Genomic DNA, 27,261 nt, shown 5'->3' with positions numbered 1-27,261 from the left:
TATATATGCTTGAATACTTAGATGAAACGAGAAGGGTGATCAAAAGCTAAATTTTGGTAAATGTTTTTTTTTTTTTTTGAAACTAAATTTTGGTAAATGTGGAAAGTTGTTTATCACTTAATTATTATATACTAGGTAACGGTAATAGGAACAAATATGAAATGAAACCAAAAGAAATTAAGCCAGTAAATGAAAAATAATCATCTCTACTATTTTATAATAGTTGAGGGCTTATAAAAACTGTCTTTGAGGACACCAACTTTATTATTTCTTTTTTTGTCATTTCTCTACTATTTGATTTATCACTTTTCAATTGGTTTATTAACCTCCCACTTCTCATTCCATATCCCACTAACCCACTTCTTATCTTAATCCACAAATCCACCTTGAATTTGAAATCGCTTGCAATTTCTCAACCTTTTTTTCCAACCGTCTCCAATTTCTCATCGTCTTATATAATAAATTTTATTATCATTTTTAAAATTATTCTTACCCATTTTATTCTAAGCTAACTTTCTCTATGTATATTATAAATTCAAAATAACTCATCTAAATTACATTCATTTATATTTTGATATTGATATTTGTATACTATATGATAACACACGCATCACGTGTGCATAATTGCTAGTTATAATAAAACATTTATCAAGTCTTTTCCAACACCCACATCATAATTATATGAATGAAAACAACACAACTTTGTTTCTCCATTTTCATCATAACCATTATAAAATTTTATTATATACTGAAACCAAAACAAAACATAACTTTCATAACACTGGATTAAAGTCATTACAATCTTTAGCTAGAAAATCACAAATAAACAAAGGTGCATCATAGAAAATGCATGGACTAGCATAAGAATTGGCCGCAATAGCAATATATATATATATATATATATATATATATATATATATATATATATATATATATAATTTTGATCACCTGCACCCTAGAGTGCAGGGTTTTTCATGAGCGACCACCGGATTTTAGTGTTTTTTTTTACACCGGGTTTTAGTGGGTGCAGGTGATCATTACTATATATATATATATATATATATTCCTTCGAATTTATTATTCATTTTCTTCTTTTTGAGTAAACACGGCTAGTTTCTCGTCATATTTGATGCCAATGATATCATTTATTAGTTGTTCTGATCTGCACATGAGCACATCTTCTTTTTTATTTGTAGATTTTGATGTATCTCTTTTTTCTCCCTGTTTATTGTCTTTTGCTCTCTTAGTAGGATAGTGTTTGAAAAGGTTTTTAGCAAACACTTCTGAAGTTATTTTGCAATGGTTTTTGCAATCCTTCCACCACAATAGATAGGAATGTGTTCCTTTTACTAATATCTTGATCCAGCTTGAAAAAAACCGCATGCTCTTCATCTTCCTTGATTGGGTGGTCAACAGTATTCGATATTTAATTTGTTTCATCTTGGTCATGTTGTCATATATTCTCAATGGATATTATATCATCAATAAATATGAAAACTTGATTATATATATATATATATATATATATATATATATTACGGCTGAAAACTTGAAATTAATTGAAGAAAAAACTGCAATTTTGGTTTTTTATTTTGTACTTTGCGATTTCGGTACTCTATGTTTTCATATTTCAGTTTTAGTCCTGCATGTTTCGATTTTTGGCAATTTCAGTATTTTTTATTCGAAAATGCTTACGTGGCTCTATATACGTCAACTTCACATCAGCACTGCATTAGTGTCACATCAGCGCCACATCAGAAGGGGGACTAAAATTGCAAAAAAAAAAAAGATAGAGGACTAAAACTAAAATCTAAAAATATAGAGCACCAAGGAATAGGGCCGTAGGGGTAAAGGGAATCGGTGGAGCATGGTGGGGTGGGGGAAATTGTCCAAATTTTTTGATTTATTTTTCCTTTTAAAATTAAAATATATTTCTTAAATAAAGATTAAAAAGTTAAAAGAAATAAAAATAAAAATTGTACATTGAAGTTTTTATTTTTATTTAAGTTATTTAATTTTTGTTTGACGATTTTTATTGTGTTGAAGTAATATGTTGTTCTATAATTATCTTTTTCTCGAAATATATGTGTTTGTTCATCTTGCTCATGGTTCGAAAAAATGGTCACGAAACGGGTGGAACGGTCCTTCCGGAACGGGAACGGCAGCTGTCGCAACAAAGTTTCGGGTGAAAACGATTGATTAATATAACACTGTTTTTATTTAAAATATCGGCGATTTCGTGAACGTCGCGAAACAAACCGGCGATTTTACGGATTTCGCGACCGTCACATGATAACGTTTTAGGTAATCTTTTCAATTAGAATTTTAGCAAATTATATAATTATTTTTATTTTTATTATAAAAATATCTCGTGACGATAACCGCGACACTCTCCGTGACCGCAACTGCGAACCATGATTTCGCCCCCCTATTTGATTTTCCTGGCTCCGTCCCCGATCATGATTCATGTATCGTTTTCCTGGAATCATTATATTCTTACCCGATACTTCACATGACCTCAAATTCATCAGAACTATAAAAATATACTTTGGCATGGAGATTTTGTTTGCACAGTAAGTCATGAATGTATATAGGTAGATTAGTTTTGTCAACCTACGTACTATTGGTTTTATAAACCTATCATACATTATCATCTTCTATGTAATTAAATTTTAATAATCTTTTAATTTTTTTTAAAAATAATTTTATTTCGATCTTCACCAAAAGTTATGATGTAACACTACCACCTGGCAAGATTAATATTTTTAAAAGGGATATATTGATATATTTGTGTTTTTTAAGGAAATATATTGATATTTGAATTAATGTTGTGTATATTTAATACTAAAAGAAAAGTGAGTTAATTATCTTAATCAGAAGGGTAAGGAACAGAAATGTGGTATCTTTTTTAAGTACTGAATGTTTCGCCAAATTAAGTTGAGGAACTTACCATTGAATGACAGCATAATCTGCACGAATACAGCTTCAAGAGGCGGCCAGCTGGACGTAATTAATCTTAGTACTATTTTTTTGGAAAAGAAATTTATTATTATTATTATTTTGAAATATTTTTATTATTATTTTGAAGTATTATTACTATTATTATTATTATTATTTAGTGTGTATTCAAACGTTGGTTATAACATGCTCAAGTTTCAAATCATATAGAAACGTATGCTACATCGTGTTGCTGGTACCGATTGATTAATCTTTTGATTTGTTGTAACACATATGCATGATACCTAATTGTTTCCTAACTTTTTGACTTAATATATTACACTACTTTAAAATGACATAATAAATTACATTAAAGGAGGCTTGGTTGGTATATTTTAGCATACATGAAGCATTTGTCTTGTCTTGTCTTGTTGATTAGAATATACATTTTAAAGTCATATATAATCAAATGGTTCACCAAGAACAATATTTCATGCATGTACCATGTGTTAAACGTATTGTGTCAAGTCAAATATATATGTGGTGTTAAGTAGCTAGGTTACGTGGATTAATTATGAGATATATATATTCAATTATTGTCAATACAAACATCTCGGTAATGTTTGATATTGTTGATATGTCCAGACTTCAGATTCATATAATTTATTTTGTAATTTTTATTATAATATATATATATATATATATATATTTATTTATTGGTTTTCGATCGACTGTGGACTTGATCTATCAGTAAAGTGGGACGATCATATATAAGCCCGTCATCTTTCCACAAAGTTATATAGATTATTTTACTAAAAAATTTGATTGCATTGATTTATATCCCACTTCAGAAAATAATGAAACTAAGTAATAGATGCAATTGAAAATTTTCTATTGTAATATTAAATGATGCTAATAGAATTGTTACGTTATTAATACTTTTTTTTAACATAAGTAGCTAGCTATATGGCCGGTGTACACGAAATATCAGCATTTTTTGGGCATTAATGGTAATTAGTTTCCGAATAAAAGAAGCCACTGATATTTTTTAAGTTTAATTTATTATTAAACACTTCGTATTTAATAATAAACAAGCTCTAGTTTGGTTCTAACATGCAATGTTCATGTGCTTTTAATATTTAGGTTCGTTTGGACAAATATTTATAAAACGTTTTTTAAAAAAAAAATTAAAATGTTTTAAAAGATGTTTTAAAAATAAATATGTTTGAAAAAATATTTTATAAAATATTTTTACAATAGAAAATTTTGTATGTATCGTTTTTCATCATTGCTTTCAATTTTAAAAACATCATAACACATCTCAATTCTTCATTAAAAACTGTACTTGAAATTTTTTAAAAAAATATTCTAAAAACGTTTTACAAAAATATTGTTCAAACACGATGATTATACATAAAAATTCTTATAATTATAGACATCATGAATGTATAAGCTGGTACTTAATTCGAAACTGGGTAATTAATAAATTGATTAAATTCTACATCCATCTTACAATATCAGTTTATAAATCAAACCGGCCCAAAACTTTCTTGTTAAGCAAATGGAGTACCGTCGATTAATATTGTATATATTAAACCATCCAATACATGTATTAAATTGCAAATCGATCTAAAAATATGTGGTTTATTTTTATACTCCGTTTTTGTCTCACTCATTTAATTAGTTCGTGTGTGTTTTCATATATATATATATATATATATATATATATATATTAAGAAATTAGTGTTAAAAAATAAATTTTGTAAATAAAATTTTTAATAAAATAAAATAATTATACAAGTAGTTATTATTATTAATTTAATAAGAATAAATTGATAAAATCTAGAATATGAAAGATATATAACATTAAACATGAAAAATAGATTATTATATAATAAGACGGATGAAAAAAAAATATAAACTTAAACAAATGAAAGGGAGAGAGAGAGTATAATTATATTACGGGAAACAATGTATATACATATTTCCTAGCTAATAAATAATAATTCTGAAAAATATATAACTTAAACAAATGGAAGGGAGATAGTATTATATTGCGGAAACAATGTATATATATTTCCTAGCTATATAATTATAAATAATAATTCTGCCCAAATGGTAACGTGTAACAAGGGCATATGGACATAGGAAAACGAAGGAATGTCGTGTTAGCCAACCAAATCCTTGATAGGTGTAGCCATGCATGTTCCCCATTTCCCACACGCGTTGCTGCACAAATAAAGAGCTTCCTTTTCCTTAATGGTGCAATGAAATGCGAGCCACCGCTTGATTGGTAAATATAACTCCCCTATCTAGATCTCTTTTCTTTTTCTTTTTCTTTTTCTTTTCGACAACACCCCTATCTTAGCCTCACCCGAATTATATTAATTAATAAAATTGAACACTAGCTTTTTTGTCCTACATGCATGTGAAGTGATCGATATATAACTAGTACATATAATATTTGAATCGTAATAAGATTTTAAAGATTAGTAAATATTGGCAGAGTAGACGTGAGTTTAGATTTATTATATGATCGATTGTAATAATTTTATATGAAGTGAAAAGGATGTTTTTTACGGAAAGAAGCCCGGCTTTTAACTTTATTTTGTCAAAGTCCTTTTATTTGGATTTGATTCTCTTTCACACACAAGATTATGATAATATGGAGTGATAAGTGTAGACATGCATGTAATATTGAGATCCCACATGTCCTTATCTCTTACATTCTTAAACACGTACCCACCGTACACCTCCAAGTGTCAATTTTACTTGTCATTTTACTTCATGTTGCCGCAATCTCATTCGCCATTATTCTTCTTAAAAACCCCTCACACTATTCATCACTACACAGGGGTCCATTCACACTCCATCCACCCATCCAACCATCTCCTCCTCTCTCCTTCCAGAGATTAATTAAATTTGGTCATTTTTGGATTCAAAAATGATTCAAACAATTAACCCTTATGCTTCTGCAAGAACTGCTGAAATCATGTCTAGGTATAGGCCCATCGCTCCAAAGCCTGAAGCTATTAATTCTGTGGCTGAGAATAGTGATATTCAAAATGGATCAGGCGAGCAAGAGAATTCCGGCATGCCGCAGAGTATAAGAAAGTCTGCTTATTTGAGGGATGTGTGGGCTCATCTTCAAGCCCGGCCGACGCGGACGAGGAAGCGTGGCCGCAGCGCCGCCTTTCCGCCGCCACCTATGAAGAGATCTAGGAATGGTTTCCAGGGAATCTCTGCCCCTTTTAAGGTTACAAATACAAATTCTCCCGCTAAACACTTGGCCATGCATGGATTTTCTCTGGTGCCGATTAACTGCGGCCTGGACGCGGCCGTGACCACCCTGGCTGAGACGGTGGCGCTTCCTCTCCTCCACTACACCACGGCGGAAGCGACCCAGATCCCGGTTACCGGGAACGAGGGCGTTTGTTGCAGGAAAGGTATAGATTTGAACATGGAAGCAGCCGACGAAGCAGCTGGTCCTAAAGAATTGGATTTCATGCCACAACTGAAGCAGCCGGTGAAGGCAAACATCATCACACCTCAGCCAGTCCGGCCCATCGGCTCCACCATCGTTGTTAAGAACATCGGCGACTATGCAGGCGGGCACGCCGCCGCCGCAGCAAAGCGGGCGGATGAGATGGAGAAGGAGATAGAGGGGGATGAAGTACCGGCCATGATATCTGATTCCAACAATAAAGTGAGAGTGACAAATGCTGCATACAAGGAGATGGTAGGGCAGCCCGAATGCTGCTGGCTGGACTGTGTGGCGGCGTGCGGCGGCGGGTGCAAAAGAATCGGCGGCGAGGTGTCGCTTCAATTCTGTGGGGATCCAGAGGTGAAGATGAAGTCGATGCATGGGTTCACGAGCCAAGTTGAGATTGTGTGGGAGAGTGAAGGGAAGAAGAGGTGCGTGAATGGCTTCTGTGACGTAGTCAAAGTAGGATTAGATAAGGAGAAAAACTGCAGGTTTTTATGGAGGTTTCATACAAGTGATCAAGCTCCCATTACTGGTTCGGATTCGGATAATATTTGAAAATTTTTAAGTGTATAAAAAGTATATATATATATATATATATATATATATAAATATTAGAATAGGCAATATATAATATGATCATCTTCTCTGGAAATACTCTTTTATGTAACTGCCCTTCTTGTATAAGATTTGTATAGTACTAAAATATTTAGGTATTAATAAATATAATATTTTATATGTAGCGTGCGTTTGAATTAATCTTCGTCCCTTAAATGTGTATTTCGGAATTTATATGTACTGATCAAGTAGTTACATTTTCTCCAAGTTTATAAGCTTTTCATCCAAAGTTGGATTTATTCACTTCTCAAATCTGGTATATAATATATATATGAGTAACATTTTTGTGAGACGGGTCAATTGTACCTATATTTATAATAATAAGTAATATTTTTGACATAAATTGTAATATTTTTTAATGGATAACTCATATAAAAAATTCGTCTCATAAATATGATTCTTGAGATCGTCTCATAGAAGTTTTTGCCATAATATATATGAGAGATTATAATTATTTAAAACTAATAGTATTGAATGTTTTTATTTTTAGAACGTGGAGATCTAATTTCAATATTTTTAAATGAAATATGTTAAGATTAATTCGCGTATATTATGTGTTTTGGACGAAAGAAATTATGTATTAAAGTATTACATTTTATTATATTTGACTATCTAGTCTATATACTTTTTTCAATGTTTTGTTAATTTATTATGTTATTTTAGAAGGTCGCGATCATTTTCTAAATGATATTAGAATTGGAGCACTAGTCTCCACAATCGTTAATAGTTCTAAATGATATTAGAACTAGAATGACAGTCTTGGGCTCCGTTTGGTAACATTATTATTAATTAATGTATAATTTATCTTATCTAATCCTACGTTTTTTTCGCCGTATTATTTATCTTTCTATTAATTATTTATTTTATATCAATCAAATCATTAATTATTTATCTTACATCAATCAAATCATCGAATTTAAATTACTATATTACCTCTTATAAATAATATTATTCATATTTTATTTATTATTAAAAAGACAAAATAATAATTTTGTATTTTTATATAAATTTCAACCAATCAAATCAAATAAACTATAATCTATCAATCAAATCAATTACTATATTCACTATCATTTCTTATTTATTTTTTATTACATTACATTACTTATCTATATATTATTTATCCTATCATCCACACCAAACTGAGCCTTAAGGTGTAATTGAATCAAGTCGGAATGCGGAATGATAGTTTTAGGGGTGTAAATGAATCAAGTAGATTTGATAAATATTTGATCCCTAGTTAACTTATTGAATTCGAACATGTTTAATTTGAATTTTTTTTAGTCGAACTTGGATCAAAATTATTTTGTTTGATAGTTTGCGAGCTTTAACATTTTTATTAATATAATAAATATATATACAATTTGAACATTAATATTCGAGGAATAGTTCACGAACAGGTTCGAATATTTCGAGCTGAACGCGAACTGACAAAATATTTGAAATTTTTGAATGTCGAATTGAGGTCGAATATACTTAATTTGAGTCGAATTCAAGCTTTAATTGTTTGTTATTATTTAGCTCGATTCGGTTCGTTTAATCGCACCCCGGTCCATGACCATTACAATGCTATGAACATGATGGCTCAATTTTGAAAATGAAAGTTAAATTCAGCTCATAAAAGAAAATTTTGAGAGAACATTTATGAGCTGCAAAGCGTGAAATTCAGATGAATAGGACAGAAAACTATAATTTGAGTAAAGTTGAAATTCTAGCTCTACGATTATTTTGACATAAAAAAATAATATATTTTCATGGATAAAGTTGAGATAAGATTTGTGTAAGGACCCGATATTAATATATTAATTAATTTGTGTGTTAAAAATATGTATTTATAAATATCGGTTTATAGACGATATTAAAATGAATATGTTATTAATAGAGCACACATGAGTTGAAATAACTCGAACCGGGTCAAGTTTGAACCCCGAATGAATAAAATAAGACACACATTAAAGCAATACATATCTAATTAAATAGATATGGATATATATATTCAGACTGTTTCTCTCTCCTCACGCGTTCATCGTCATCCCCGTCTGTATCGTTTTCTTTTTCTTTCAAAATCTTTCCGTCGCTTGTAAGGGTCGTATCTCATTCGTTTTTGGCAGGATTTCAAAAGTAAATATAGTTCTGGAATCCTCTCGACGAGAGCTATCTTTCGGTACCTATATTTGTAGTGACCCTGCATGGAATCACCTACTAACTGGCAACTAATAGCATGCATTAAACTTAATACAGCAAAATACTTAACAGAGTAAAAACGTGCGGAAACTTAACCATAATTTACATATCAGCTTAGTAATATAATCCAGGCTTAAATCTGTAGTGATACAACCATATCGAAATTCTTAAAAGTAAACATTATACAGCTAATAAATCATGCTGTATAAAAACTTTCAAAGCTCCTGCTCCCTAGTCCTGCCTTGAACTACCAGTTCCGTCCATCCTGCGACCTGTCCCATGGAATAGGGTGTCCAAGATAACAACTAGGACGTGAGCGCTACGCCCAGTACATAGACATGAGTAAACATATGTATATAGTGCATGCAACATGATGACTGGTAAAAGATCATCTGAAAAGTCATGCTCAGAACCGGCGCCATATGAGTGCTGCCACCGCACGGATCAACCTCTGGGTGCAACCACACTCGTCTAGTACACCAGAGTAGACAGACATAAATGCCCCTGCCGTCGCGGTACTCTCAGTGACAGAATATCGAGTATAGAGCTGAGCGGCTCTATAATCAGGTATAACAAGGTATAGGCTCAACGTGTATATGCACATGACATATGAGTATAGAAGACGGTAAAGCATACATCATGCCATATAATAATGCCAAATAAATGCAACATATAAACATGTATACTCGCTGGCAATCTCAGTCAATGTGTACGTACCTCTAGGCTAGTTCAAGTATAATAGGATCCTAGATTCCAAGCCTATATTCAAAAGTTCACCGTATCACTACATAAATTCTATAAGCCTTAACTAAGCTAATAAGTACTCCCAAAACTTAAATAGATTCCCGGACCATACCTTCGTCCGTAGTTAGCCCTTTGGAGTCGCTAGTCCCGGATGACTATAACCACACCTTTGTTATTCCAGAACCTCTATTACAACCGATAGGGCCCTCAAGTGTATATCTCACACTATATAACTGAAGAAGGAAACTTGGGAATTCGTAATTGAAAATGAACTCCGAACGACCCTATTTATAGCCAGATTTCTCGGCCAGGATCGGAACTTCCGATTTCGGAATCGGAGCTTCCGATCCAGCTCATTGCGTGCATGTCTGCCACGCCAGGATCGGAACTTCCGATCTACGATCGGAGCTTCCGATCTGCTCTATGATCGACACTTGTCAAAACTCGCGACTGAGTCATCGATCATTTCTGGCAGCTGGGGATCGGAACTTCCGTTCCAGGATCGGAGCTTCCGTTCCGATCGGAGCTTACTATCCGGGATTGGAGCTTACTATCCGGGATCGGAGCTTACTATCCGGGATCGGAACTTACTATCCGGCCCAAAATTAAAAAGCTCAAATTTTACTTCTGAAGTCCAATAACACTCCGAAATTGGTTAAATACCAACCCTTAATCATGTTTAACATATTATTATCTTAAAATGGTATCTGGGTTACTACAATATTTCATATTTTTATTGAGATTTCCGGAAACCCGTCGCACCAGCCGCCGTCGTTCACTGCTGTTCGCCGTCGTCGATCTCCGTCGAAGTGTAGAGGGTTGTTGTTTCGGTTGATTAGACCTCTAATTCGAATATTTGAGGTAGATTTCGAGATTAGTGTTTCGAATTTTGGGAATTTTGATTCAATCGACTTCCGATAATTAATATTTGATTTATTATTGGTTGTAGGTATTATATCGGACTCGATTGGAGGTATTGGCTATTTTTCAGAAATTATTCTAGCATTATTTCGAAATTTCAGATTATTGTAGTTGGGGATTTTTGACTTTTAGGATTATTGCAATTACTATTTAAATGTTTCACTTTGTTAGAATTGTCTTATAGTAATTTAGGATTTAGTAACTAATTATGGACAATTTCAGATTATTTATATTTAGGTAATTCGACTTTTAGAGTCGTATATTCGATATTTGGTCATTAATAGGATGTTTTAATATTAAATATGAATTTTAGGATTTATGAGCAATTTTTCTGGAATTACAGATTCTGAAAATTTGGGATTGGAATATCCGAGAAATATTTGGGATAATTTCTATGGTAAATTAAGAATTGGTTGAGGTACGTATGAGCTGTTTATATTACGACGCCTATAATGACATGTAATGATATTAAGTATTTTGTAATGAGTGCTAACGTGTTTTATGTGCTTATGTGGATTATTTGATTGCATTCACTCATTTTACTAATTTTTCATAGCACGTTGAGCCTTGACTCCTTTGATTGCTATTGATATTGATCTCTTGAGATGTATTGAGTCATCGATGGAGCGAGTGACATTATTTAGTGCACTCCTGAGTTAGCACGAGACCGAGCGGGTAGCAACCGTTCTCTCGATGCTACGTACGACACTCCTGATGACAGCATGAGGCTGGACGGGTCGCTCCTGTCACCCTCTGATGCTACGTGTATGGATTAGCAGTGATGATTCGAGGTCTGCTGCGTTCCTGGCACGGGTGGCCACTGAGTTTATTGTGATACGATTATTTGGACTCCTTTTGGTATCCCTTATTTCATTGATACCTGTCACGCATTACATTGCATTTCATTGCATTGTACTTGATTTTATTCATGTCAGTTATATTTGTCATAATTTTTATAGTTCGTCGTACTGGGGTCCGACCCTTGTTTTCTTTTTATGCTGTGGTTGTTTGTGATTCCATAGCAGGTTATCCAGGGGGATTTGACGCATCTGGTGGAGCGTCATCTAGTGGTACCCAGTGAGGCGAGCGTGGAGTCGAGTTCCCAGATATATGTATATATATCAGTTTAGCGAGTTTTATATTTGCCGGGGTGATGCCCTGTGTATCTGTATAAATAGTTTTGGACCTTGTTTTGAATTGTTATTTGTGTGATCGAGCCTTGCCGGCTCTGCATGTGTTTAGTCCTGGCCAGTGCGGCTATAGGTTTGTAAATTGGAGTTGTGACTCTATTTTCGAGTATATATTGCTGGTTGTGTTGTACAGGTTTTTGGGATGTCCTATTTACGAATAGGTCATGCCGAAATTTCTGTAGGCCCAAACGCAAATTTTTAACTCGTTTTCGCTGTTTACATTAATTAATCCTGGTTATTTGATCATTAAATATTAAATCAGGATACGCGCCCTTTCCTTTGGTATCAGAGTGTATACTGGGATATGCTCGAACTAGAGTCTAGGACACTCGAGTTTAGACACTAACAAAATGGTTGCGTATGTGTGTGACTACTTGTTCTTACGTGACTTACTTGTGGTGTTTATTTTTGAACGTATTTGTTAGAACCAGTAGTTCTTGGCTTTAGAATTAGTTTATGAATTCTATTAGAACTCTGAGTTCCTATCATAGTTTTCTGTTTGTTAAGATATTTTTGCCTATATTTAAATCCTTGTGTCTTGTAGAATGGCACCAGGAGGAAGAGGTAGAAAAGGGAAGGAAGTTGTAGAAGAGTCTGCAGCGGAAAATGTTAGAAATCTTGATGATATTGTCAGGGAAAGACGTGGTCGGCCAGCTGTTCAGCCTCCGAAAGATGTGGAATTAGAGGTGGAACAACAACCACGGGTAAATCCTGACAAAGAAAAAGTGATTCAGGCTGAGGCTGATCCAGTAGCCCAATTGACTGAGAAAATGGGAGGAATACGATTAATAATTTCTCAATTTCAGGAGTTGCGTCCGCAAAAGTTCTTTGGCAATGAAGGAAGTGAGAAAGCTGCTAGTTGGTTGAAAAGTCTCAACAATATGTTTAATGGATTAGAATATCCTGATGACATTCGACTGAAGTTAGTTCCTTTTCAGCTGAAAGACCGAGCGCAACTGTGGTGGAAAACGACAGCAGAAACACTTTCTGATTCTGGTGAAAAGATCACATGGTAAGTATTTTGTAAGCAGTTTGCACAAGAATATGCACCACCATCATACTACTCTGCTAAAGAAGATGAATTTAATCTGTTGGTGCAAGGCAATAAATCTATTGCTGAATATACTTCTCAGTTTTCTGCTCTTTTGCCTTATGTCCCACATGTTGCAAAGAATGATCGGTCAAAGCTTTCACATTTTCTGAAGGGGCTTACACGAACTATCCACACATTGATAACTACAGGAACTCTATCAACTTATATGAAAGCCGTAGAAAAGGCAAAAAAGATTGAAGGAAGTCTACTCAGGGGTGAACCACAATCAATCCCAGCAGCTAGTCCTCAAGGAGCTGGAAGTAGTTCACAGACACCAATGGGTTTACCTTTATATCAGCCTATTCAATCTTCTCAGCAAGCGAAAAGGCCTTGGTTTAAAGCTAAGGAGAAACCATTTAAAAAGAAACAGCAGTCTAGTTCATCGAGTTCCAGTGGTAGTCGTGCAGAAAGTTCAGTTGGATCGTCTGGTAGGGTGTACTGTGACAGATGTGGTGGTAAGCATTTGAGTGCACATTGTACAGGATTTCCAGGAACTTGTTATACTTGTGGGCAGGCTGGACATTCGTCTCGAGTATGTCCAAATGCTGGAAGACAGCAATTTCAGTCACAACAGTTTGGCCAGTTTCCTGGACGACCATCATTCAGACCATATGCTCCTGTACCACAGTTTGCTCCTACACAGCCTTATATTCCAGTAGAGTCCACTCAGCAGCCTAGGTATCCATCTCCTCAGAGTCAGCAGCGTTTTCCAGGTCCACAGCAGGCTCAAGTCCATGCTATGACTCAGGATCAGGCACAAGATGCACCTGGGGGAGTTATTGCAGGTATTTGTTATATTTTTGAGTATCCTGCACGTATCTTGATATACATAGGAGCATCTCATTCATTTTTATCTGTTACATTTGCTGATGAGCATGAGATTGCTTTTACTCTGTTATTTGATACTGTGTCTGTTGCTACTCCTGCTGGTGTTTTCTTGATGTCTAATGAGATAGTTTTGAATTGTGTGATTAGATTTGAGGATAAGATAATGATAACCAATCTAATCAAACTAGCTATGTCTGATTTTGACTGTATCTTGGGTATGGATACACTGATGAATTATAGAGCTACGGTTGATTGTTTCCATAGCATTGTGAGATTTAGACCGTATTATGGCAATAAGTGGAATTTTTATGGTAGTGATTCACAATCTCGCATTCCATTAGTATCGGCAATGGAAATGTTTAGATTATTGTCGATAGGAAATGAAGGATTTATGATTTATGCTCTAGATGCAACGAAGGAAGAGAAATTGAAAGTTTCAGATATTCCTGTCGTTAAGGATTTTCCTGATGTATTTCCTGATGAGATTCTGGGTTTTCCGCCTCAAAGGGAAATAGATCTTAGCATTGAATTAATGTCAGGGACAAGTCCTATTTTCCGAGCTCCATATCGATTAGCTCCAGCAGAATTGAAAGAACTCAAGACGCAATTGCAAGATTTGCTGGAAAAAGGTTATATTAGACCAAGTATATCACCTTGGGTTGCTCCAGTCTTGTTTGTGAAGAAGAAAGACGGAACGATGAGAATGTGCATCGATTATCGGCAATTGAATCAGGCTACTGTGAAGAATAAGTATTCTTTGCCACGAATTGATGACTTGTTTGATCAGTTGCATGGTACATCTGTATATTCTAAAATTGATCTTCGTTCCGGATATCATCAACTTAGAGTTCGAGAGGAAGATGTTTCCAAGACAGCATTTCGAACGCGTTACGGACATTATGAATTCTTAGTTGTGCCTTTCGGGTTGACTAATGCTCAAGCGATTTTTATGGATTTAATGAATCGTGTGTTTCGGGAGTTTATAGATCGATTTGTTATCGTTTTCATTGATGACATTTTGATTTATTCTAAGTCAAGGAAGGAGCATAAAGAACATTTAACATTAGTTCTTCAGACACTCAGAACATCACAATTATATGCTAAGTTTTCGAAGTGTGAATTTTGGCTGGACAGAGTATTATTTCTAGGACATGTGATATCAGCACAAGGGGTATCTGTCGATCCTAGTAAAATTGAAGCTGTTCTTAATTGGTTCAGACCAACCAATGTCTCTGAGATTCGTAGCTTTTTGGGTTTGGCCGGATATTATAGGCGTTTCATCAAGGGATTTTTTGAAATAGCTAGGCCTATGACTATATTGACGCAAAAAGATCGACGTTTTGTGTGGACTGAGGAATGTGAAGCTAGTTTTCAGATTTTGAAAGAGAAATTGACTACGGCTCCAGTACTAGCATTACCTTCAGGCTCAGGTGGATTTGTTGTCTGTACAGATGCTTCTTTGAATGGACTGGGTTGTGTTTTGATGCAAAATGGACGCGTGATTGCGTATGCATCTCGTCAATTGAAATCACATGAGACTCGTTATCCAGTTCATGATTTATAATTGGCTGCCATTGTGCATGCATTGAAAATATGGCATCATTATCTGTACGGTGAACAGTTTGTGATTTATTCCGATCATAAGAGTCTGAAATATTTATTCACACAGTCTGATTTGAATATGATACAACGTCGATGGTTGGAATTACTTAAGGATTTTGACTGTGATATTCAATACCAGCCAGGAAACGTGAATCAAGTTGCAGATGCTTTGAGCAGAAAAGTTCATACTAAGATGTTGGCATCTTTAACTATTTCTAAAGTTCATGAGCATTTGAGAACTTCAGGATGGACTTATCGAGCTAAAGGTAATCATTTCATAGTTTCATCTATTCAAGTTGAACCACTAATAATTTCAAAAATCAAAGCAGCACAAAAGACTGATCCATATATTCATCATTTGAAAGAATTAACTCCAGCTGGTCAGTCAGGGAAATTTCTTGTTGCTTCTGATGGATGTTTGCATTATAATGGTAGACTTGTGATTCCGAATTTTATAGATTTGAAAGACAATATACTACGAGAAGCTCATTGTAGTCGACATAGTGTACATCCTGGAATTAGAAAGATGTATCATATCTTGAAAGGCCATTACTGGTGGGAAGGTATGAAGAATGATATTTCTGATTTTGTGGCTAAGTGTTTGACGTGTCAACAAGTTAAAGCTGAAAGAATGAGACCAGGTGGTATGTTACTTAGTCTTGAAGTACCACAGTGAAATTGGGAACACATTATTATGGATTTCGTGACACACCTACCTCGATCTAATCGTGGTTGTGATGCCATTTGGGTTATTGTGGATAGATTGTCTAAATCTGCCCATTTTATTCCATATGATCGTACTTGGACATATACGAAAATGGCGAAAATGTACATTGATCAGATAGTGCGATTGCATGGTGTGCCAGTTACTATAGTATCAGACCGTGATCCCAGATTTACTTCTAAGTTTTGGTCTAGTTTGCAATCAGCTTTGGGTTCTAAATTGGCCATGAGTACTGCCTATCATCCACAGATAGATGGTCAATCTGAAAGGACTATTCAGACACTTGAAGATTTATTACGAGCTGTTGTGATGGATTTTAGTGGTGGTTGGCAAGAATTTTTAGCTCTGGTGGAATTCTCTTACAATAATAGTTATCAAGTATCTATCGGGATGGCACCATTTGAAGCCTTGTATGGCAGAAAATGTAGATCTCCGATCTGTTGGGAAGAAGTAGGAGAACGACAGTTGTCAGGACCAGAGTTTATTCAAGAGATGAAAGAAAAAGTTGAACTGATCAGGAAAAGAATGAAAGCAGCCCAGGATCGTCAAGACAGCTATGCTAATAACAGACGTAGACCTTTAGAATTTCAGGTTGGCGATTTTGTTTTCTTGAAAGTATCACCATTTCGTGGTACTATGAGATTTGGGCGTAAAGGGAAATTAGCTCCTCGTTATATTGGTCCATACGAGATTGTTGAGAAGATTGGTATTTTGGCGTATCGTTTGAACTTGCCGCAGAGTTTGTCTGCGATACATGATGTATTTCACGTATCTATGCTGCGGAAGTATGAACCAGATCCTTCTCATATCTTGAGGGCTGATGATGTGGAGTTGGATAGTTTACTAAGCTATGTTGAGTATCCAGTGCAGATTCTTGATCGTAAGAAAAAGCAACTTAGGAACAAAACGATTCCTTTGGTTATGGTAGAATGGAGTAGACATGGGAGAGAAGAAGCTACATGGGAATTGGAGTCTCGAATGCGTCAAGAATGTCCTCATTTGTTTGACAATGTGGTGACTTATGTCATGTACTCTGATTTTCCTATGTACTATCAGTGGTAGATGCTTGACCACTATGTATATAAGTTTGATGTGTGTTTGATTTCGAGGACGAAATCTTCTTTTTAGAGGGGGAGAAATGTAAGGACCCGATATTAATATATTAGTTAATTTGTGTGTTAAAAATATGTATTTATAAATATCGGTTTATAGACGATATTAAAATGAATATGTTATTAATAGAGCACACATGAGTTAAAATAACTCGAACCGGGTCAAGTTTGAACCCCGAATGAATAAAATAAGACACACATTAAAGCAATACATATCTAATTAAATAGATATGGATATATATATTCAGACTGTTTCTCTCTCCTCACGCGTTCATCGTCATCCCCGTCTGTATCGTTTTCTTTTTCTTTCAAAATCTTTCTGTCGCTTGTAAGGGTCGTATCTCATTCGTTTTTGGCCGGATTTCAAAAGTAAATATAGTTCTGGAATCCTCTCGACGAGAGCTATCTTTCGGTACCTATATTTCATATTTTTATTGAGATTTCCGGAAACCCGTCGCACCAGCCGCCGTCGTTCACCGCCGTTCGCCGTCGCCGATCGCCGCCGGAGTGTAGAGGGTTGTTGTTTCGGTTGATTAGACCTATAATTCGAATATTTGAGGTAGATTTCGAGATTAGTGTTTCGAATTTTGGGAATTTTGATTCAATCGACTTCCGATAATTAATATTTGATTTATTATTGGTTGTAGGTATTATATCGGACTCGATTGGAGGTATTGTCTATTTTTCAGAAATTATTCTAGCATTATTTCGAAATTTCAGATTATTGTAGTTGGGGATTTTTGACTTTTAGGATTATTGCAATCACTATTTAAATGTTTCACTGTGTTAGAATTGTCTTATAGTAATTTAGGATTTAGTAACTAATTATGGACAATTTCAGATTATTTATAGTTAGGTAATTCGACTTTTAGAGTCGTATATTCGATATTTGGTCATTAATAGGATGTTTTAATATTAAATATGAATTTTAGGATTTATGAGCAATTTTTCTGGAATTACAGATTCTGAAAATTTGGGATTGGAATATCCGAGAAATATTTGGGATAATTTCTATGGTAAATTAAGAATTGGTTGAGGTACTTATGAGCTGTTTATATTACGACGCCTATAATGACATGTAATGATATTAAGTATTTTGTAATGAGTGCTAACGTGTTTTATGTGCTTATGTGGATTATTTGATTGCATTCACTCATTTTACTAATTTTTCATAGCACGTTGAGCCTTGACTCCTTTGATTGCTATTGATATTGATCTCTTGAGATGTATTGAGTCATCGATAGAGCGAGTGACATTATTTAGTGCACTCCTGAGTTAGCACGAGACCGAGCGGGTAGCAACCGTGCTCTCGATGCTACGTACGACACTCCTGATGACAGCATGAGGCTGGACGGGTCGCTCCTGTCACCCTCCGATGCTACGTGTATGGATTAGCAGTGATGATTCGAGGTCTGCTGCGTTCCTGGCACGGGTGGCCACTGAGTTTATTGTGATACGATTATTTGGACTCCTTTTGGTATCCCTTATTTCATTGATACCTGTCACGCATTACATTGCATTTCATTGCATTGTACTTGATTTTATTCATGTCAGTTATATTTGTCATAATTTTTATAGTTCGTCGTACTGGGGTCCGACCCTTGTTTTCTTTTTATGCTGTGGTTGTTTGTGATTCCATAGCAGGTTATCCAGGGGGATTTGACGCATCTGGTGGAGCGTCATCTAGTGGTACCCAGTGAGGCGAGCGTGGAGTCGAGTTCCCAGATATATGTATATATATCAGTTTAGCGAGTTTTATATTTGCCGGGGTGATGCCCTGTGTATCTGTATAAATAGTTTTGGACCTTGTTTTGAATTGTTATTTGTGTGATCGAGCCTTGCCGGCTCTGCATGTGTTTAGTCCTGGCCAGTGCGGCTATAGGTTTGTAAATTGGAGTTGTGACTCTATTTTCGAGTATATATTGCTGGTTGTGTTGTACAGGTTTTTGGGATGTCCTATTTACGAATAGGTCATGCCGAAATTTCTGTAGGCCCAAACGCAAATTTTTAACTCGTTTTTGCTGTTTACATTAATTAATCCTGGTTGTTTGATCATTAAATATTAAATCAGAATACGGCCCTTTCAATTTGTCTCACAAATTGACATCATTTCATAATAATTTTGTGTCATAGACTCATAATAAAGGAAAAATATATAAATTTAATACCTGCCAATTAATTTTTATTTGTTCCCACAAATAAATATTTTTTTAGAATCAAATTATATTTTTTTAATGACTTAAGAATCGACTATTCTTCAATACAATACTATGGATAGGATTATTATCTTCATAGAAACTTCGATAAATTTATTGATGTTAAAAATATATATATCGGGCGGGCTGTCGCATTTGGATTCATCGAATTCCTTAATTAATTGAGCTTTTCCAATAGACTCAATAGATGTCATATGCTCTTAATTTATAACGAAACCGAGAATCATAGGAAACATCATTTCGTCCTCTTCCAATAGAATCATAGAAAATGATTTGATCTTCTAGTTATATATTTATATGCCGTCCAACACAGTGGATCGTTCTCGCTAAAATTATATCGCAAATTTGGACGATAAATGCAAGTATTAATTGGTGACATTTCCCAAAAAAAAAAAGACTTTTACTTAAAGAATGCAATTTTAACCAAGACCATGTGTTCTCCCTTCCATAAAACCAACTTTTTACACGCATAAACTTGCTCTAAAAAAATTAATGGATCAAAGAATCGAAGATGACCCGATCTTATTCAAGATCCAAACAGCTTGTTCTGATCTTAAAACCCTCCTCAAATCCTCTGCAAATATGGATTCAACTTACCAAAAAATGGATGAGAAATATGAGTCAATTCTAGAAGGCCTAAACATGGCCTCAAGAAGAGTAGCTCCACTCCAATCCCTCTCCATCGCCACCAAAGCACTCGACACCCGTATAAACCGAGCCATTTCTCCAGCCCTATCCCTCCTAGAGAGCTTCAAACTATCCGAAAGCCTCCAACAGAAACTTCTAGAAGTAGCCTCGAAACTGATCGCAGAGAAAGAACCCACAGAAAGACTAGAGAAACTGATCGAGTATGTGGACTGTGTCGATAAGTTAAACGAATCGATCCGCTCCATCAGCCAAGAAAGTGAGTCTGCCATTCAAAAACTTCAGGAAGTTGTTGAATTCTTGAGTAGGACTAAGGCCACGGATCATTACAGGACACTTCGGTTAAGGGAGACGTTGATCACCCTTAAGGCGCTATATGAAACTGAGGTGGATTCGATGAAGTTCGATGGTTTGCTAGACGAGGCATTGTTGAATTTGCAGGATGAGTGCGAGAGTTTGCTGCAGAAACTTAGGCATCAGAATTTTAGTGAAGGAGAAGGTGCCGATAAGAGCGAAATGGATCAGGTGAAGAATGGATTGGGGAGTGATTTGGAGATTGCGGTGCTCAGAAGAATTTGTGAGACTTTGGCTGCAAATGATTGCTTGGATATATGCATCGATATATTTGTAAAGGTTAGAGTAACTTTCTTTCTTGTTCATTTTCCTTTCACAACTTTCGCATGTTTGCAAATTAGAATTGGACGTTCTTATTCTTGCTTACTAGGTTGAGGGTGAATATTGAAGTTTCCATAAAAAGAACTTTTAAATCCTGGTATAGATAATAAATGACTGTTGCCTTGGATTATAATAAAATATTTTATCATAAAAATCCATTCTTAAACAGCCCTTTTTTCTGCTACGGTTGACAGGTAAGATATAGAAGGGCGGCCAAGGCATTAATGAGACTAAGCCCAGATTACCTAAGAACTTACTCACCAGAAGAAATTGATCAGATGGAATGGGAGTGTTTAGAAACAGCAATTGCTCTTTGGATCCATCACTTCGAACTTGCGGTCAAGGTAGTTTTCGTATCTGAGAAGAACCTCTGCAAAGATGCACTAGGAAACATCGTGGAAGGAATGGTATGGCCTGAATGCTTCATAAAGATTGCAGACAAAATCATGGCAGTCTTCTTCCGATTCGGAGAAGGTGTTGCAAGAAGTGACAAAGAACCCCAGAAGTTGTTTAAGCTATTAGACGTGTTTGATTCATTAGAAAAGCTCAAACCTCAATTCTCAGAGATTTTTGAAGGTGAATCTGGTGCAGATATATGCTCACGATTCAGAGAACTAGAAAAACTATTAGTTCATGCTTCAACAAGAGTTTTTTGGGAGTTTGGGCTTCAGATCGAAGGGAATAGTGATGGTTTACCTCCACCAAAAGATGGATCAGTTCCTAAACTTGTTAGGTATGCCATCAACTACCTCAAGAATCTAGCAACGGATAATTACAGTTTACCGATGGCTAAAGCACTCAAGACTGAGCAGTTGTGGAAAGTGGGCATACTATCAAATCCAGAAAACGATCAAGATTTGCTGAAAGATGCCATTTCTAATGTCATGGAGGCCATCCAACGAAACATCGAGTCCAAGAAATGCCGTTACAAGGACAAAGTACTTGCTCAAATATTTGCAATGAACACCTATTGGTATATCTACATGAGGACTCGAAATGTGGAGCTTGGGAAGCTATTAGGAGAGCCGTACATGAAGAAAAGATACCGACAAGTTGCTGAAGAATCGGCTTATTTGTATCAAAAGCAAGCTTGGGGTTCTTTGATCAAATTGATTGACATAGAAGAAATCAAGAAAATGAATCACAGGGATGGAATTGGAGCTTTAGTGAGGGGCAAAATGGAAGCTTTCCTGGTGGGATTTGATGAAATGTGTCAAAGGCACAGGAATACTTACAATATCGTTTCTGATGCTGATTTAAGGGATCAAATGAGGCAGGCTTCTGTCAGGCTAATAGTACCTGCTTACCGTGACTTTTTCGACACTTACTCCTCACTTCTGCTGCAGGTCAAGTCTTATCTTTCCCCCGATACAATACAAGGATTGCTGGTGCAAATTTTTGAAGATGGTGATCAAGGAATAGATGGAAAGTTTGAAATTCAATCGAGTAGGTCTGATCGAAAATTTTCGACGTCCTGAACTTAATAACAGTGATCTATAAATAGAATGGCTAAGCATATATTTAATTTCTATCGACCAGCTCTCGAGATATTGAATGTAGACATAGAGAATCTCTCGACGAGTAACATTTACATAAGCAACGATGAATAAGTACTATGTAATTCGTGTAAGGCACAAGGAAACTACAATATCTGGTTAGATGTGCGCAGACAGTGACAAGCCAACTCTAACCCCATGCGTTTGAGTTAACGGAATGCGTCTTACGATTACAATAAATAAATACGTTAGAATTTACCCTTTTTTTGGTCAGCTGGTAATTTCTGATTTAATTATTGATAAGTTTTCACCCTTAGATCGACTATTAAGACACTGCATGTACAAGTAATGTGAAATGATATCGAACTTATAGTATTGCAAATCAAGTTTTTACAATTATGTTTATAGATATGAGCGGTCTCATTAGGCATGTAAAATACATTTTTCTTACAGTTTTTTTATTGTTTTCAATCCAAATAATACCGAAACATATTTAATCGGCGTATTTTGTTCCTCATGAACATGTCTACTCGAAGTCTCGAACACACACAATGTGCACGGCGAAGGCTAATACAGCGGCTATAATTGTTCTTGCTGGAATATCGATGAGTCGTGGCACCAAACTTTGAAGAAGACTGGGCAGCAAAATTTTGACCAATAGCTAGCCACCACCATTTCTCGGCTTCAATAAAAGTTCCCCATATTATCTCACCAACGTATATTAAACGTCTACCAGTGCCTCTTTATTTAATTCAATCCATCCATTCATAAAAAGATGGGGAAAAAAACATCAATATAAACTAAACCAAGAAAACAAAATCAATTGGCACCCTTTTTTTCAACTTTTTCTATGGGATTGGTAGCTTTAGCCATGGTCAAGAAGAAAATGGAAGCTACGCCAATTCGATGTTCCGCTACAAAGGGATGAAAATACAAACACGATCTCTTCCAAACACAGCACCAAAAATTCCTTGTGTAGACAGAGGTTCATACGAATTCTATGTTCTTTTAGCATATACTCAGAAGTTAAGAAACAGAGGAAAAAATTGCTTTTGAACTTGATTTTTTTGTTGCAAGTTTTACATCACTTAGGGGTTTGTTTGTACATTACCTTCTTTTTTCTGGTTTTTTCATTTCTTTCTTTGGCTAAGATCTATGGGTATTTTGAATTGTTCAATCCATTTTTAGCTTCTGTTTATCTGAATAAGTTGTGTTAGCTGAATCTTTTAAAGTCAGTGGTAATTCATTATCACAATCAAGCAACTCCACCACACAAAAATATCGGTATTGTAAGGAATGATCTAACGACACAAGATGAAAGGTTGGTGGAATCAGCGCAAGGGCAACAAGTACAAATAAATTAAATAATCACCTTCTGTAGAAGTTATGCTTCATGCATCATCCTCTCGGTAGCGTAAAATGGCGTCTCGACCACTGGCACAAGAAAAAACAAACACTGCTTAAAGATCAGAATCGGCTACAGAAGATGAGATGATAAATTGAAATAAATGGATAAATTCTTTTTTAACTGCAAGTAGTAGTAGAATTCGAGCAAAGATCAAACAAGGATATAGACCAAGCGGTGCCTAGAGGATGTAACCACTCAAATTAAATAATTTAGCATATCTAATGAGTGGTTTTAATTGCAAGAGAGTAAGTTAAGTCGACCTATATTCTCAATTTCCAGGTCCACCACTGTATACGAAAAAGTGAGAGTCACTGACCTTTTAGCTTAACCAGGAAGGATTCTGTGACATTTAAATTATTCTTCATTCCTGCAATCAGCAAGAAGACTGGTGAATCTTCGCTTGAGTTCAAATAGACAAACACACAAATTTACGTGACTGGATTACGGATGCAAGTGAGTCCAGTTGCTCGTAAGCAACTCATGAGCGGCTTGGTCAAAACTTGACTAGAGCTTGATTTGACCGAGCTCGAGTTTTATTCAAGTATTAATTGTGTCTACTCAAGTAACTCGCGAACTACTCGAGTATACATACGTAATTTATCTATTTATTTAATTAGAATTATGTAATATAAATAATAAAATGACTCAATTTTACTTTTCGAGTTTTTCGAGTAACTCGATATGTACACGGGTTGAGCTCGAGCATGAAGTTGATTAGTTGATTGAGCTCGACTCAGTAGATGGCAGCCCTTGACTGGATTCGAATTGAGCAACAGGTCGATGAAATAGGTACTTGGGTGTTCAAGACACCATTTCTACCATGATGTTTAAGATATGCTGGACACTACTCAAGGCATATATATTAAATGTAAGGCAAAGCGTGATTTTTAGTTTCCTTCGCTAGGCCTGGGATAAAAGTATGCGTCCTTAACTACCAACCTTGAAGCGTTTCCTCCGCGAATCATCAGAGATAAACCGAGAGGCTTGTGACCCGTGTCCATATGCTTGATTTCTGTCATTTCTTGATCCTGTCACTGGCATCCATCTTCTATCTTCTACTTGGCTTCTTGAACTTTGGAAGAAGCCATTCTTGTCCCAAATTACTTCAAAATCAGCCCTCAGGCGTGATCCTTGCTGCATCACAAATAACTTATTCAATCCTCATTAAGTCGATGTATCTTAATCCTAAAATTGTTTAGTTGAGTATTATGACATATTTTACCGTTGAACGTGTCACCCAAAAAACTTTTGGTTTGATGGTGTTGAGGCAAGGGGAATTACATCAAATAAGTACAGCAGAGTTTGAAAATAACAGATGAAAATTGGAAGATAACAGTGTACCTTGACTAAGGAGCGGCCACATAAAACCTTTAAAGCATTATAAAACTCTGTGTGACCCTTGAACCGAACAGCAATCTTACAATTGAGGCCAGAGACTAGGTCACCATCATCTTCAACATCATCCTCAGCTCTATCATTGTCTTCAGCAACATCAAGATTCCTGTAGAAAGAATAGTTGAAGTCGTTGAAATACAGACATAATTTCAATTACATGAAAAAAATAACATAGCCATTCAAAGAGAAAAGTTTAACTATAGCAAATGTATGTCTTTCTGTATCTAACTGATTGTTTTGCCACATAGAACTTTACTTCCACAAATTTGACTCTTAAGGGAAATCATTGTGATCACACTAGATAAAATCTAAAAACAGATGAAATAATGTGATAGGAAAATTAAAACAATACATTTTGATGTTAGGCCTGCATACAGAATCCCATAAGCTTTTAGAGAATTGCAACAAAACGCCTGAGATTGAGTTAAACCTGCATTTCAAGTTATTAGTGCCTTCACCATTTCTTTAAACCCATTTGACACCAAACATTGGATTTGGGGTTGCGAATTTTCGAACTTCATAACAGATTTATTCATACGAGTAATTTCTTAAAACTAAAAAGTGTCAATAAAATCACATAGGTGAATCATTTCCACATACACCCTTGAGGTTTGACCCAAGTACAAAGCTCCTGAAGAATTTTTGGTTAAGCCATCCATCTACCCAAAAGATGAACAAAAATGTATTCACTATTTCATTTAGAACATGGTAGGGGTGTAATAATATCACATGACCTCGGAGAGGTTTCCTAGTTAGGGCCAATGCTATTAAACCTGATATAAACATAAACACATACACACCTTATCTTTCCAAATGCCGAAAGAAGTGTATGACTAACTAGCATTGAAGGTTTGGATGAAACTCGCGGCTCAGCAAACCACCTTGATGGCATGCCTCTCATTATGAGGGTATCGGGCTGTTGTCTCTCAGCCATTCGGTACCCTACCAGAAAACATGTGATACATCAAACATATCCAGAAACCAGAATTGATTATTGTGATCAGATAAATAAAAATGTCCAGAAAATATGAGGGGAGAAAACCAAAGCTGAAATAGAATAAAAATGCGATAATTACTTCAAAGCAACTAATCATGTAACCAGAACAGAACTACAGATAAACGTAACCTAGAAAAGAACTGCATAAACCAAAACCATCGTATCTCAAAATTAAGGAAAATTTATTTATTTCTCCAGGAATAGTCACGGAAAATTAACTAACATGAGATCTCAATAACTTAACTAAAAGCCCCAGTACAAACGCAAGCTGACTCTGCCCACTTCGTCAAAAAACAGATTCAGTGTAGCTGTAATTTAGCTAAAAGTCCCAGTACAATTAATTCCCAAGCATTCTCTTCACAAAGTAAGTTCTTTTCCATACAAATGCACGTTATACAGCAAATTCAAACTGAACAAAGTATTTCAAGTATAGGCATCAAACTTAAACTGACCCGAATGTCCGAAGGCAGCAACTTCCTCCCACTCTTTCTTCATCCCTTCAAAATCATCAGACAGAGGCAACACAACACTCAACTTAAACTTCACCCCCTCCAAATTTATTTCCATTCCATCCATCTTCTCCACAATGCCCTTTCTCCACTCCAGAAATTTGTCACCCACGTCATCTCCTTCACTCAAACCTCCAAAACCCCTCTTGGAAAAAGACCCAAAATCCAAAATAAATAAACTCCCACGAGCCACCGGATCTTCACGCTTCCTCTTTTTTAAATCCTTGTACTTGTGTATTTTTATGTCTTCTTCGGCCACGGAGATTGAGTGCGAGGTTTTGAAGTAATCGCTTAAGGAACGTTTAAGCTTCCACTCGTCGATAGGGTGCACGGATTTGTCGGCACGGTGGATTGTAAGATTGAGTTTGATGCGAGGGACTAAAGAGAGACCGGAATCAAGCTCAAAGGTCTCGGTTGGGATGACACAGTCGAGTGGTTTCCGGTGGCTCATTGCGGCGCGTGTCGGATTGCAGGGAATTTTTT

At 35.6% G+C, this 27,261-nt stretch overlaps 3 protein-coding genes and 2 long non-coding RNA genes across 6 annotated transcripts; 4 read left to right on the top strand and 1 right to left on the bottom strand.

Annotated features, from left to right (window-relative positions):
* The first annotated feature begins 5,804 nt into the window (after nucleotides 1–5,804).
* Nucleotides 5,805–6,979, top strand: LOC140861957 (uncharacterized). The gene has a single exon (XM_073264957.1). It carries the CDS (start codon nucleotides 5,882–5,884, stop codon nucleotides 6,977–6,979), a length of 1,098 nt encoding a protein of 365 aa, XP_073121058.1. The 5' UTR covers nucleotides 5,805–5,881.
* Nucleotides 6,980–10,924: 3,945 nt separating this feature from the next.
* LOC140894328 (uncharacterized) lies at nucleotides 10,925–12,203 on the top strand. The gene is made up of 3 exons (XR_012153784.1): nucleotides 10,925–10,940; nucleotides 11,232–11,306; nucleotides 11,914–12,203. It is a non-coding gene; the product is annotated as an uncharacterized lncRNA (long non-coding RNA).
* Nucleotides 12,204–17,813: 5,610 nt separating this feature from the next.
* On the top strand, nucleotides 17,814–19,371 carry LOC140867687 (uncharacterized). The gene is made up of 4 exons (XR_012145236.1): nucleotides 17,814–17,996; nucleotides 18,085–18,108; nucleotides 18,400–18,474; nucleotides 19,082–19,371. It is a non-coding gene; the product is annotated as an uncharacterized lncRNA (long non-coding RNA).
* A 774-nt stretch (nucleotides 19,372–20,145) lies between these two features.
* On the top strand, nucleotides 20,146–22,451 carry LOC140861956 (exocyst complex component EXO70I-like). Its single transcript, XM_073264956.1, has 2 exons — nucleotides 20,146–20,931; nucleotides 21,168–22,451. Exons 1-2 carry the CDS (start codon nucleotides 20,146–20,148, stop codon nucleotides 22,449–22,451), a joined length of 2,070 nt encoding a protein of 689 aa, XP_073121057.1.
* Nucleotides 22,452–22,860: 409 nt separating this feature from the next.
* Nucleotides 22,861–27,261, bottom strand: LOC140865297 (uncharacterized). 2 transcript variants are annotated; one of them, XR_012144538.1, is made up of 7 exons: nucleotides 26,722–27,261; nucleotides 26,073–26,214; nucleotides 25,219–25,378; nucleotides 24,817–25,011; nucleotides 24,194–24,244; nucleotides 23,842–23,903; nucleotides 22,861–23,151 (listed from the first exon to the last, which is right to left on the bottom strand). XR_012144538.1 is itself a non-coding variant. In XM_073269893.1 (6 exons), exons 1-5 carry the CDS (start codon nucleotides 27,227–27,229, stop codon nucleotides 24,239–24,241), a joined length of 1,011 nt encoding a protein of 336 aa, XP_073125994.1. In that variant the 5' UTR covers nucleotides 27,230–27,261; the 3' UTR covers nucleotides 23,749–23,903; nucleotides 24,194–24,238. The 2 variants fall into 2 exon arrangements, 1 of the variants encoding a protein (XP_073125994.1); XM_073269893.1 differs by lacking the exon at nucleotides 22,861–23,151 and having other exon boundaries at nucleotides 23,749–23,903.

Source organism: Henckelia pumila, chromosome 4 (genome assembly GCF_033568475.1).
Source record: "Henckelia pumila isolate YLH828 chromosome 4, ASM3356847v2, whole genome shotgun sequence".
NCBI lineage: Eukaryota > Viridiplantae > Streptophyta > Magnoliopsida > Lamiales > Gesneriaceae > Henckelia > Henckelia pumila.
Note: the sequence above shows the minus strand (reverse complement) of the source record. Positions and strands in the feature narration are given on the sequence as shown.

Coding starts and splice junctions, on each gene's coding strand:
- LOC140861956 (XM_073264956.1), top strand. CDS start 20,146: ATGGATCAAAGAATCGAAGATGACCCGATCTTATTCAAGATCCAAACA. Junction 20,932..21,167: donor GCATCGATATATTTGTAAAG/GTTAGAGTAACT, acceptor TACGGTTGACAG/GTAAGATATAGAAGGGCGGC.
- LOC140865297 (XM_073269893.1), bottom strand. CDS start 27,229: ATGAGCCACCGGAAACCACTCGACTGTGTCATCCCAACCGAGACCTTT. Junction 26,215..26,721: donor TGCTGCCTTCGGACATTCGG/GTCAGTTTAAGT, acceptor GTTTTCTGGTAG/GGTACCGAATGGCTGAGAGA. Junction 25,379..26,072: donor TCGGCATTTGGAAAGATAAG/GTGTGTATGTGT, acceptor TTCTTTCTACAG/GAATCTTGATGTTGCTGAAG.
- LOC140861957 (XM_073264957.1), top strand. CDS start 5,882: ATGATTCAAACAATTAACCCTTATGCTTCTGCAAGAACTGCTGAAATC.